General features: G+C 42.0%; 1 protein-coding gene across 1 annotated transcript in view; it reads left to right on the top strand.

The window, feature by feature from the left end:
• The window catches only part of HDHD2 (haloacid dehalogenase like hydrolase domain containing 2), a 207,010-nt gene that overhangs the window by 151,537 nt on the left and 43,235 nt on the right, over positions 1-12,238 (top strand). Inside the window, exon 4 of the mRNA XM_078674773.1 lies at positions 11,332-11,416. Coding sequence (XP_078530899.1) covers positions 11,332-11,416 — 85 coding nt within the window. The remainder of the gene's footprint in view (positions 1-11,331; positions 11,417-12,238) is intronic.

Raw genomic sequence — 12,238 nt, 5'->3', positions numbered from 1 at the left:
AAAAATAATCATGTCGGCCATGGTACTATCCCGCATAGACTATGGTAACATAATCTACAACGGGGCTCCTGCTTATGCAATCCACCGCTTGCAGTTGGTGCAGAATCAGGCTGCTCGCCTGATCCACGGCCTACCTAAATACCACCGGGTCACACCGCTGCTCAAAACACTACATTGGCTTCCTGTGAAAGAGCGTGCCCTTTTTAAACTTGGCTGCCTCACCTACCAGGCTAGGTCGGGTACCGCCCCTGAGTTCATCTGCTCTGCTATTAAATCCTACCTTCCAGGCAGAGAACTTCGCTCCACTCATCTGGCCCTACTAGCCATTCCCCGCTTTAAAAAACAGAGGGTCGGTGGAGCGAGGTTCGCTGTTCTGGCTCCAACCTTTTGGAACTCCCTCCCTGTTGCCCTGCGGACCTCACCTTCCTACCTTCAGTTTCGGAAGGACCTCAAAACCTTCCTCTTCACATTAGCTTACACCACCTAAACCTCTCCTGCTGCTGTCGACTTTCGGTTCACTCATAGCGCCATGAAACCGCTGGGTAAAAGCGCGCTGTATAAATGTTTTTAAATTCAAATTCAAATTCAAATTCAAATGCTACTTTAAAGCAACTTCTACCCTGATGTGCTGACCTCTTGCCTGGGGAAGAAGAATTGGACCTGCACCTTCACCTTGATCCCAGGATCCCTGAGTGACTCCAAGGGCTGGTCTGCTGGCATCCTAATCTGAGCTTCAGGGACATAAAAAGTTCCCCAACCAGCTCCTGTACCCAGCTGCAGCAAGTTCCTGGTCCCCAAAGAGTGCCTTTCAGCTCCTGTACCCTTGGTGTGGCTCACAGGCTCATGAATCATGCTTTTGGTCTCCTTGCTACCATGAACAAGGCTGTTTGCAACAAAGACCGGGCGGCTTACATCAAAAACAAGGGCAAGCAACCGACAGCCCCTCTCTTCGCTTAGCAGCATCAACCACCGGTGGGAACCGCCAACGCGAAGCACTAGCACACCCGTCTTCAATGCCCGGCTTACTCTTCCCACCACGCTGACAGCCCACACAGCTCTATCCTTGCGGCCCTCTCCAACACAAACGGGGGTCTTGGCACAAAACTTGAGAAGGTAAGCCTTCAGCTGGACTAAACTGGGACTGTATCCAACCCGCACTTCAACGCAGTCAGCCTGAACCTTTCAATTAGACCTGGTACAACACGACCAGATAGCCACAGTTGCTCTTTATGTTTTTAGGTGCTATTTCTCACTTTATTCTTTAAAAATGAATTCATAACTCTGGTTCTACTGAACTGGATTCTTTTTGTTTGGGCATGTATAGGATCCTTTTTGTGTGGTGTTTTAATGTGTTACTGTTTGAAGTGTTGCGCAAATACTTTACACATTGCCTCTAAGTTAAGCCTGACTTGTCTGTGCCAAGCTACTAGGGGGTTGAGCACAGGTTAATTTGGGGTTTGCTTGTGCCTTACCCTGACAAGCATTGTGGTTGCTGCTTGATCAGTGCTCACAACCCAATCAACCAGTATCCCAATTTCTCACATAGGGCTCTTCAGTGCTTAAAATCAACCCATACTTGAAAGGGACTGACCTAGTTGGCCCTGTTCACACTATCCAAAAAGGCCAAATCGGAGCTGCAATAGTGGGACCACATGACAGACTGGATTGGCAGGGCCATCTTTGGCTCCGTTCCAGACGTGGTTATCAAGTCCAAAGCCAGCCAATTAGGCTGGAGAGCTCAATGTAGATAAGTCACTACAGGAGCGACGGCCTCAAGCAGTAGAGAGGGTTGCACATCAGCCTCTTAAAACTGCTCACCAGATCCTTCATGGTACAATCCCTCTCAGGGGACAAAGTGTTGTTCTCGATACTCTTCAAGAGGATGTGTTGGCAGTCCATTACATCAACCATCTCGGCATAATAATATTCAAAGCTCTTGCAGAGCTGGCTAAAGATTTCTGGCACTTTAGCCTAAACAGGAGTATAGTGGCCAGGACGGAGTATTTTTCCTGGGAAATTTAACCACATTGCGGACTGGAATTCCAGACATATACGGGCTTTGAGTGCATGGGAGCTGGACCCCCCACACTCTTTAGAATGATGATAAACAAGTGGGGTCTTTGCGATGTGGATCTTTTTGCCTACCGCTTAGATCATCAGCTTCCCCGCTTCTTTAGTTGGAGGGCGGATCCACGGGCAATGGCGAAAGACTCTTTCATGCAAGATTGGAGTCAGATTTGTGGGTATGCGTTTCCACCCTTCTTGATGATAACCAGAGGTCAGGCACTAAAAGCTGTCCTTGATTCTCATGACTCCGATTTGGAGAACTCAGGCATGGTTTCTTTTTCTTCTGAAACTTTCTATAGATTTTCCAATCTTGACTTCCCCAGAGTCATTCCATATTGGCAAACTCTGAGGGCAACTCGCACCAACCCGTTCTAAACGGTCTTCTCATCTCGTGGCCTGGAAGATTTCAGGGGACGGTGGGGTCTCCCGAGCCTTTTGGAGCAGGCTTCAGAGCTCATCAGGAGAGCATGGGCTCTGCTTGGCGCAGATGGCCCAGTTGATGCCTGTGACAGAATCTGGATCCTATAGAGGTACATTTAGTGCATATTTTGAATTTCTTTGTCAGAACTCTCAGAAGGGTCTGGCCTATCGTATCATCGATACATTCAGGTCCGCAATGTCAGCCAGCCATGAACCATGCCATGAAATCCCATTGGGAGAACACACCCTGGTGTGTCCTTAATGAGAGGGTTATGCCCCTCTAACACCTCACAGTGTTGATACTCTCAGCTATGGGATGTCAATTTGGCCTGCTAATGTGAATCTGTCTTGGAAGGAACTTACAGGTAAGTTGAAGATTCTTTTATATTTGATCTCTTCAAGCGAGTCATAGATGTTAGAGCTTTAGAGATGTTCTCTGTTTTATGCCTTAAGACGCTACCTTTACGGTGTCTTGAAGCACCAAGATCAGCATCCGGACAGTTCAATACCCATCCTTTCCCGACCATCTCAATCCAATCTCTGTGTAGTGAGATGTATTTACACTTACGAGACCCTGACGGGGGAGGTCAGACAAGGAGGTCAGACCGGCAGTTGCCCTGCAGTTATTGATTTAAGTGAAAAAATCTTTTAAGCCAATTTCTTCCCCCACAATTGTCTGATGGGTTCTGTGGGTGATGTCAGAGGAGGGCATTGACACCTCCTCTGACATCACCCATGGGGTTCATTCTGCCAGAGTATCAATGGCTTCAAAAAACGTCACGGTGGGAGGAAAGTTGGAGGATATCCTCAGGGAGGCGAATTGGTCATCAAACTGTACCTTTATGTACTTTTACTACAAACCTGTTATGGATATAGGAACTACTGATGAGTAAGCTTTGAACAAGCACAATCGGAAGCCTCCAGCCCTAACATAGAATGTAAAATGTCCTACCTATTGTGAAGGAAAGTCTTAGTTCCATCAAGGGCATGGATAAACTATATCATACCTAGCCTGGTCTCCTTTTCCTTCAAGGCCAATTTCTTTTCTCCCAGTGCAGTTTATTTTCCTCCAGGGCTATGACATCCAGTTTGCCCTGTAGCTCCCTTTCTGGTTGCCTGTTACTCACCTCCATCTGGCAGATTGCCAGTTCTGAAGGGCTTTTGCTAAAAGAGCCAACTTCTCTTCCAGCACTGGATGGTGCACCGGAGAATCCAAGTTGGGTAGAGTCCAGTGTCTGCGACCACGAAGTTCTCAACATCAATCAGCTTTGGCTCGGCACCGCTCTCTGTGCAGCCCTCAGACTTGGAAACTTTTCTGCCACTTAGTTCTCCTTAAGAGGGACTACCCAGTAAGTTGGATCCAACCGGTGATTCGACTGCAGTCCCAGTCTCCCACAGGTTGTTCAGAAGAAAAGTTGGCAAAAAGTTTCTGACTCGCAGCTTTTGCAAGAAAATAACATACTAACACCAACCAAGGTTTACAAAATATCAGGAACAGTACTTGGGGGTCAGGACTCACTCCACCAGAAACCCCCAAAGAGGCCCAGGGCATGTCCAGTTGAAACTGTTCAGGTAGGTACTTCAGGAAAGTGGGTTTCTTGCAGGTTTTAGCTTAGCAGGACCCTTAGAGTCCCTCTCTTGGTCCTGGGTACAGCAGGGTCTCAACAACGGTTAGCAAGTCCAGTCTTTCTTCTGTCTTTCACAGGCAACCAACATGACAGAATCGTTCTTCACCTGTGCAGAACCCCCTGTGTCACCAGGGGTGTGGCTATGAAAATGAGCAATCCCTCCCCTGTGGTCAATCAAAACCGTTCTGGAGGCAGCTCTTCTCCCACAGGGAGTGGTATCTGGCTCGCTAGCAGGGCAATAGAGGAAGCAGGCCCAGGTGGTAACTACATATGTCAGAGACATGGTAGACATCCTTTGAAGTGAATTAAGTTCCTGGGTACAGCTCAGATGGTCACCTTATCAGGGGAAGATTAACCCCCTATCCCTTTTTCTCAGCTCTGGGAGCAACTTCACTCCGAATAAAGGAGCCATTCATCTCCTGAGTGACACTGAACACTGGCAGAAACACATTTGGATCAGGCAGGGAATTGACTACTTCCTAAAAGTTCAATTTTCAAAATAATAATATAAATAGTAATATAAAATCCAAAGTAAGTTGGAATTTAAATTACTATTTAAGAGAGTCCTTGAGTCATTTTTAGGTCGAGCATTCGAGACCTCTTGTGTATGCTTTACTGTATAATTATATACTTTAGTAACTTATATGTGTATGCACTTTGTGGGCTCTGGAGATCAGCCCTAGGACTTGTCTGCTTCCGCTTAGGGACTTTGTTTTCTGTTCAACTGCCTCTATTTAACTGTCTTTAAAGAAAACGGCCAACAGATGTCAGTAAAATACCAGAGCTGCTTTCTGCTGAGGGAATTTCATTTTTCTATTTTCTGGCAACTGCCTTTATTTACCTTTTTGCTAGAAAACGACCAGGAGAGGTCAGTAAAATACCAGAATCACTTTAGCATTCTCTAGATTCCAGTCCATAGAAATTGTCTTCCACGAGCAAGTGATTTCACCACCGAAGGCCCTGATTTCATATTAAAAACAGTGCTTTGGACTATACTATTTCCTGCTGAAAGGCAATATTTCTCTCCATGTGTTCCCATACCTGGTGTATCACCCAGTTTGGTGCTTACTTTCCCTCCATGTTAAAGAACAGTAGATGTTTCAGCACCCAGGCTAATGAGCTGCATAGCTAAATACATATAAGGTCCAAAGGCGAGACCGATTGCATTGCAAATGCTTGTTCTAACTACTTCCAAACTGAAGTTAAGCGTTATCAGGTGTTATAATTAATGTGACCCTGTGCTTTTTTACGAGAGAGACAGCCTTGCCACAGTGAAAAATGACTGTGGAAGCTTTTTACTGCAAAGACATGAAAAACATAAAATACACATATCCTACATTTCAAATACCATGCACCCTGCCCTTTGGGCATTTAGGGCCTATCTTGAGGGTGACACCTAAGTATGAAAAAAGAAGGTTTAGGCCTGGCAAAAGGTTTATTTTGCAAGGTCAAATTGGCAGTTTTAAAACTGCATCTCCAGTCTTGAGGGGCAGGTCTGTGCTCATGCTTTGGATTGTCACTTTAGTGGTGGCACAATATGTGCTGCAGTCCACTAGCGACATTTAACTTACAGGCTCTGGGTATATTTTTGTACCACTTTCTATGGGCCTGTAGGTAAGTTAAATAAGAGATGGGGTTACCATACAAAAAGACACATTTTCTTACATGCATCATATTACTTTTACAGTGCACAGCCACAGTTGCCTCCAGTCCTGACGCCATCTCAATCATATGCACGCACAAATTTACACACAATAATTCTAACTTGTATATGACTAGACCTTTTACTACCAACTTTCTTTTTTTTAAAGAGGTGAGGCTTTATGGAGTAATGTGAATATAAGTATCATGGATGATGTCATAATTGATTTTATCAGTGATGTCTCCAAATATATAATTTTAGATGTCCATTTAACATGTCATGAGTGATGTAATATGTGAGGTCATAAGCAATGAATGACGGAGGCGCAAGTTATAGTTAGTTCACTTAACCTAAATTTGGCGAATATCAGCATTTTTTTTTATTTTTTTTAAACATTAGTTCTTATTTTAACACCTAATTAAAATGTTACTTTAACTTTTTTTTCTCAATGCCAGTTGTTTTTAACATAAGCTAAGATCCAAGGTCCTGTTTAGAGTCCGGCGGGCGGGCTACTACGTCACAAAAGTGATAGATATCCCGTCCGCTGTATTACAAGTTTATTATATCCAGTGGCCCTTGTAATATTACAGACGGGATATCCATCACATTTGTGATGGAGAAACCCGAGCGCCGATCTCTAAGTCAGGCCCTAATTTTCATTCGTAACTATAACTAAGGCTCACAGTTTTCAGTTTTTACTGAATTTTACAGATAAATACAGGCAGAAAACAATGTGTTTCGTGTCTGTATTTATTTTTAAGAGCAGAAAAATGCAGAAATTGTCTTCATGTGGGTGACTCGCCATTCCATCTTCATGATATCCAGGACAACAGCTAAGCAGATCGACAGCATGGAAAGTTAAAAAAAATAAGTTCAGATTTCCTTAAATGTAGGCATACTTTCACATGTATTTGTATTATAATGCTGATATTTACCTATGGATGTAGGGTATCGCTATATTTGGCTATTTCATTTTTTAAACGCGACAGGCTGAAAACATGAGTGCGTATTTGTCAGTAAAATAAATGTGGAAATATACCATTTTACGACTCCATTTATTCCCAAACCACAAAATAAATATGGACAAATACCAATAAGGTGGCTCACAAATAAATATGGATAAATTCAGACGGAAATGTTAAGAAATAAATACCATGAAACCGGGAACCATAACTGTAATCTTTAATCTTTTTTCAGTGATCAAACCGCAAAAGTGGCTAAGTTATCTTGTGACCTTTGATGCAAATCAGGGAGGGGCGGGCTGAAGGTTGAGGTTATAAAGTGGTTTTAAAACCATCTCTGTGCCATTGACAGATAGGTGAAACACACTTTACTGAAGGTGCCACAAATGAAGATGAAATAGCAGTGTGGGAGTTGGGCCGTTTATTTCCACAAATGCTTCTAACCGAATTGTTGCTGTTGTTTTTCCACTAACTTAGTTGCCTTAGCTAGCATTGGAAGAAACATACTGATCGGATCTCGTGCATCTATTTAAAACAAGTATGGGATAGTGATGGAAAATAAAGACGCTAAATTGTGAGGATACCTTTTAAAAAGCGCAAACAAGCATGAAAAAGGCTGCATTAGTCAATAATTCTAAAGTAAATAAAAACATTTAAAAAAATGTAAAAAAAAAGTGTCTGAAGTACATTATATTAGAATTATCACATCTTTGAAAGACGCACTTGATGCAGGTGTTGTGCTAACGATTTTTACATTAAACGGATTGGGTCACTTTGAACAAGACACTTGGTGAACATAGGCTTAAAAGGCATAGGACTTATTCACCGATAAACATATGCCCGTTTGCTTCGGCTGCATTGAATTCAGGTGTTCCTTCCGGTTTTCTACTTGCTTTACTTTTTCCGTGAAACATTTTCTTCTGAAGCTTCCAGGATTTTGCAGCTCCAATCGCTGCTACCTCTTGATTTCTGGTGACCAACTTTTATTGTTTAATTCAGAGGTTAATGGATTAGGACTGGTTCATTTTAATTTTCATTAAATGAAGAGAACACTACATTCCAACAAAACGAGTTAATGGCATTAGGGAGACCGCGTTTTCACATTTAAGCTACCGCGGTATGGAGAAGAGCACAATTATAGAAAGCAATCTCTCCCAGCTGTGGGATTTGCAAACACTTCCCTTTGAGCTGGTATTGATCGAAGTCCTTAATACTGAAACTTCAGCTGATTGCAATCAGCCGGGCAGTAACTTGTTACAGAGGTTGCAGGACCTCCCTCTGCATTACTTTTCCATCTAGGATCATCTTTATGAAGTTTTGTTAAATCTTTCTGTTTGTCAATCTTCAACATCCTAGATGTTAGCTCGAGCTAAGTGCAACTAGCAAGCTTTGCAATGGCCAAATACACTGGTAGCGGGTTTTATGGTTATACTCCTGCTTGACTTACTTCTAGATGCGTACTCTTTCATCCTGCATCTTCAACTAAACGTTGTGGGAAGCATACCGCTGCATGGGTGGTACCACAACTTGTGTTCAAGTTAGATGGCTGCAGATCAGAGGTCATTGAAACTTCACTAAAATACGTTCTACCGCCTCTTCGGAAACTTACCTCTGCTGCTCCTGTTGCAGTGTGTGACCCTTGGATTTGTATTTACCGGCATTGACTACTGTGCATGTATCAAAGTCCACCAGCTAAAGTGAGTATGAAGTTACCACGTGCTTTCGTTCTCATCCCCTGCGCAAAATATGTCAACTGTTATTACCAGTACCAATGCCACTCTGCTGTCACTCCACTGGCTTCTGACCAAGCAAAGGAGGTAGCAAGGCCTTGTAAGGTGAGGTTCAACACTACCTCACATCTTCATGCCATACCAGCTGGCCAGACGCGTGTAATCGACTCTGTTCCTGATACGTGTGCTTTGATGGTAGATTTCTACATTTTATTTTTAAGACTCGTAAAATCCCTTACTAGTTGTAGTGGGTCACTTCTTTAGTCTGACCGTTCTGGGTCTATAAAGGATGTGTTTTATCGTCACTAAATTCTTTCATCTTGTGCTGCCTCAGCGGGCTCCCCGTGGATATGCCAGATGTCTTTTGGGGCCTAGAGTCACCCTACACTCATCTGAGGTATCACTAGTGTTCGAAGCCACACTGCAGGTTATAAGAAGCTGCTTTTTGGACCAGACCTTTATTCAGTCTTGCAACCCAGAGCATACAGAGTTGCCACTAATCAAGATCACATTCTGCACCTAACATGCAAGATAATACTGCTACATATTTTATTTAGAAGGAGAACCAGAGATCTTGACAGCGGATAAGAACTTGACCTTTCACTGCCTGCAGCTGAACCTCTTAGAAATGTATTTCATCTCCAACTGCTTTCCTTTCATACCTCTACTACAAAGTGGTCACATACATTTACTGCCATTTTGGTCACTGCCTCTCTTATCCTGGATATAGGTCCCTGGACACCCTTACCTTCCGTCACCACCTTCGACACATCCTAACTTGTAGCTTTGTACTTTTCTGTTCTACAACTATGCGCCACAAATCACTTAATGACACTCTCATCTTCATTCACCTTCCCGAAGTTCATTTAAATCAGAGTTAAGTCCTTGCATATTTCTGCTACAGAACTGTTTGGGGTTTTCTTCAATTTTTGTTGAACTGTCTTCCAGTACTGGACTAAATAAATAATGTAGTTGAGACCTCACTAGACCATGTAAAGTGACAATGTAATTGTATCACTTCGAGACATCCAAAACAGCATATCAGTGAGGTTTGAATGGCAGTAATAACACATTATTTTTAGTGGAAAGTGCTCATGTCATGAAGACATAGCCACAATGGCAGTATACTGCTTCAATTTGCAAAATGATACACAAATACATATAATGGTGCTAAACTGTTTTGATCTTACGAGAAGATCAGTTACCACGTGACGTGCATGGTGAATATGTGGCTGTTCAGCCGGCACTGGCAGGTGAAAAGTTGTTCTGAGGCTGGTATAGTATTCATGTGAGCTCAAGAAATCGTGTTTTAGGTGTGTGATGTTGGAATTTCTGTGTTGGTTCATGATAACTTCTTGGGTCCTGTATCCTTCTCTGCTGTTTAGCACTTACAACTAGTTTTCTAGATCTGATATGCAATCCATGATACATCTGTGCTTTTAAAGAACAGACCTATGAAAGAAGCCAGAAATTCAAGGGTAGTTATAAATATATATGCCAGCTCCTTATTTAAATGGTTAGTATGTTTCTCTAGGTGCGTTCATCAAAACCAGGCTTTCAGGAGACCCAGGCATTGCCTAGTATCAGTTTAGTTCACCATTAGCAAATACCAGACACCCTCTGTCAAGTAAACCAATGCCAATACTGTTTGGTATGTGTCAATGTGTAAAGTGATTAGAACCACTATGAGAGCAAAAAGCATTGCAGCTGATATTTTAACACTGACATAATGACAACAGAATCAATGAAAGAAATAAGCTGTGTTTTTGGATACACAACTATCAAAGCTTTTGTAAGCGTTGGTGGTAGAGCATAAATGATTCCAGAGTCGCTCGCTGCACTCCTTATGTGATTAACTTGTGATTTCTGCAAAAGAACTGATGTTGGTAGACATTTATTCTAATATTGTTGTGGCCCTTAAGTTCGTCCATGTGACCTGCGTTGCTTATTTTGTGAACTTAAAGAAGCTGTTTTTCTATGAAGTTGTAGATGTACTGAATGCTCCAGGCACATGTTCTCATAGGTTTATAACCCCTGTGTTGCGCTATTCTTGAATTCTATGAAACTAACAATTTCCCCTAAAGGATTCGGTCATCCCCATTGGGGATTATTATTTTCTACACGTTGGGTAAGACCATCCAAGCGGAGTTCTTCCTGCTGTCGAAAAAAGGAGTATTATTTCTGTATCAGCTCCCAGGTAACTTATAACTTGCTGTATGAGGACCCTTACTTAAACATGGTACTGAGAATAATGTACAGAAGGCAGGCCAACAAAACATTCACTATATAATTGATTTTTTGTTCAATTCAAAGCCAAGAAAGGCCCAAATGTTTGCTGTCTCTGAAGCATAGAAAGTGAAATGTATTTTGTTAGCCCTAAACTCTTCATAAGATGCCATCTCTGTGATGTCTAGATTAGGATCGCATTCGTCTGACCAAAAAAGTAGGAAACTGGTGTGTGTGGAAATAATGATAACCTGTTTCTGGATGTTTGCATCTATGCTGGGAGTAATATGTTTCTGTTTTCTTAGCCTAAACAATGAGTTTGACACTTGATGGCAGGCAATTTACAGTGTGGACCTTTGGAGATGGTATCAGAATGGCGGATCATTCCTCTTAGGAAAGTCTATTTTCTGTTGCCTTTAAAGTTGTAACAATGATTTTTTTTCCTCTGAAATATTAAAACCAGGTTGTTAGCGTCAGCCCATTCAAGTATGAAAATTGATACCATTCCACCAATTTGTTTACGGCTGGTAACTAATTAAATGATGACATTCAACACAAGACGCTAACAGTTTTAACATATTGAGCAAATACTACAATAATCGATTTTTAATAGCTTTTATCTTTTTTAACAATGGCTTTTTACTATTTTTCTTCAGGTGTGGCCACGCATGACCCCAATGCAGTGGTGGTAGGATTAGCTCCAGAGCATTTTAACTATGACACCATGAATAGAGCTTTTCGGTAAGTTTACTTTATCAAGGAGACCAATTCTTAGATGCACACAATTCACAATTTGCGGATTTTAGATTTTGTTAATGTTTTTTGTTTGAATGAGTCTAAATTTCTGATTGTACTCCATGCAAAGGGAGGATGTTTGATAATTAAATAGATAGGGGTCCTGGTAGATTAAAACTTTGGGAAGTAGATGTCAAGAATAGAAAAGTGTAACTAGGCAGTCTGGAATGTACAATGTCCAAGGACTTTCAGAAAGGCGAGCAATTATTAGGAACCATTGACTAGAACAGGCTTTGTAATGTGCAGATGTGACACAAGATAGGGTAGGGTGGTGATGAGATATGATAATAATGAAGGATCAATACCAATACATGCATCTACATTATTTGACTATAGCATAGCTTTAATGTTGGGTATTTGTGTCACCCAACAGAGAGGGCTTTCTCATGTGTAATGCATTCTCTCTGGGGAGGGTTACCTCTGAACTCTTCTGTCTCCAGTTTAATGTTATCTTATCAGATCATCTACGGATAAAATGTAATAGTACTTTCTGATGACACTATTTGTTTACATCCTTGATTGGGTGTGTTGGGAGTTACAAGGTTGATTGGCTGATTAGAAACTGCTTTTCCTTGTTTCCAAGAAGACTGTCTATGCTGTTGTAGATGCGTTATTCATGCTAAGTTCAGGTCAGTGATTTCTTGTTCATTGCCCTTATCTAATGTGTGTTACGACAGTACTCCTTATTTCACCATGTGTCATCATACGTTTGTCATAGTCGCCCACACAATTGACACCAGTCGAGTCTACTTCAAACCAAGTTTTGAT

The sequence above is a fragment of the Lissotriton helveticus genome, chromosome 2_1 (assembly GCF_964261635.1).
Source record: "Lissotriton helveticus chromosome 2_1, aLisHel1.1, whole genome shotgun sequence".
NCBI lineage: Eukaryota > Metazoa > Chordata > Amphibia > Caudata > Salamandridae > Lissotriton > Lissotriton helveticus.
The sequence above is the reverse complement of the archived record's forward strand: the minus strand, read 5'-3'. Positions and strand labels throughout refer to the sequence as shown.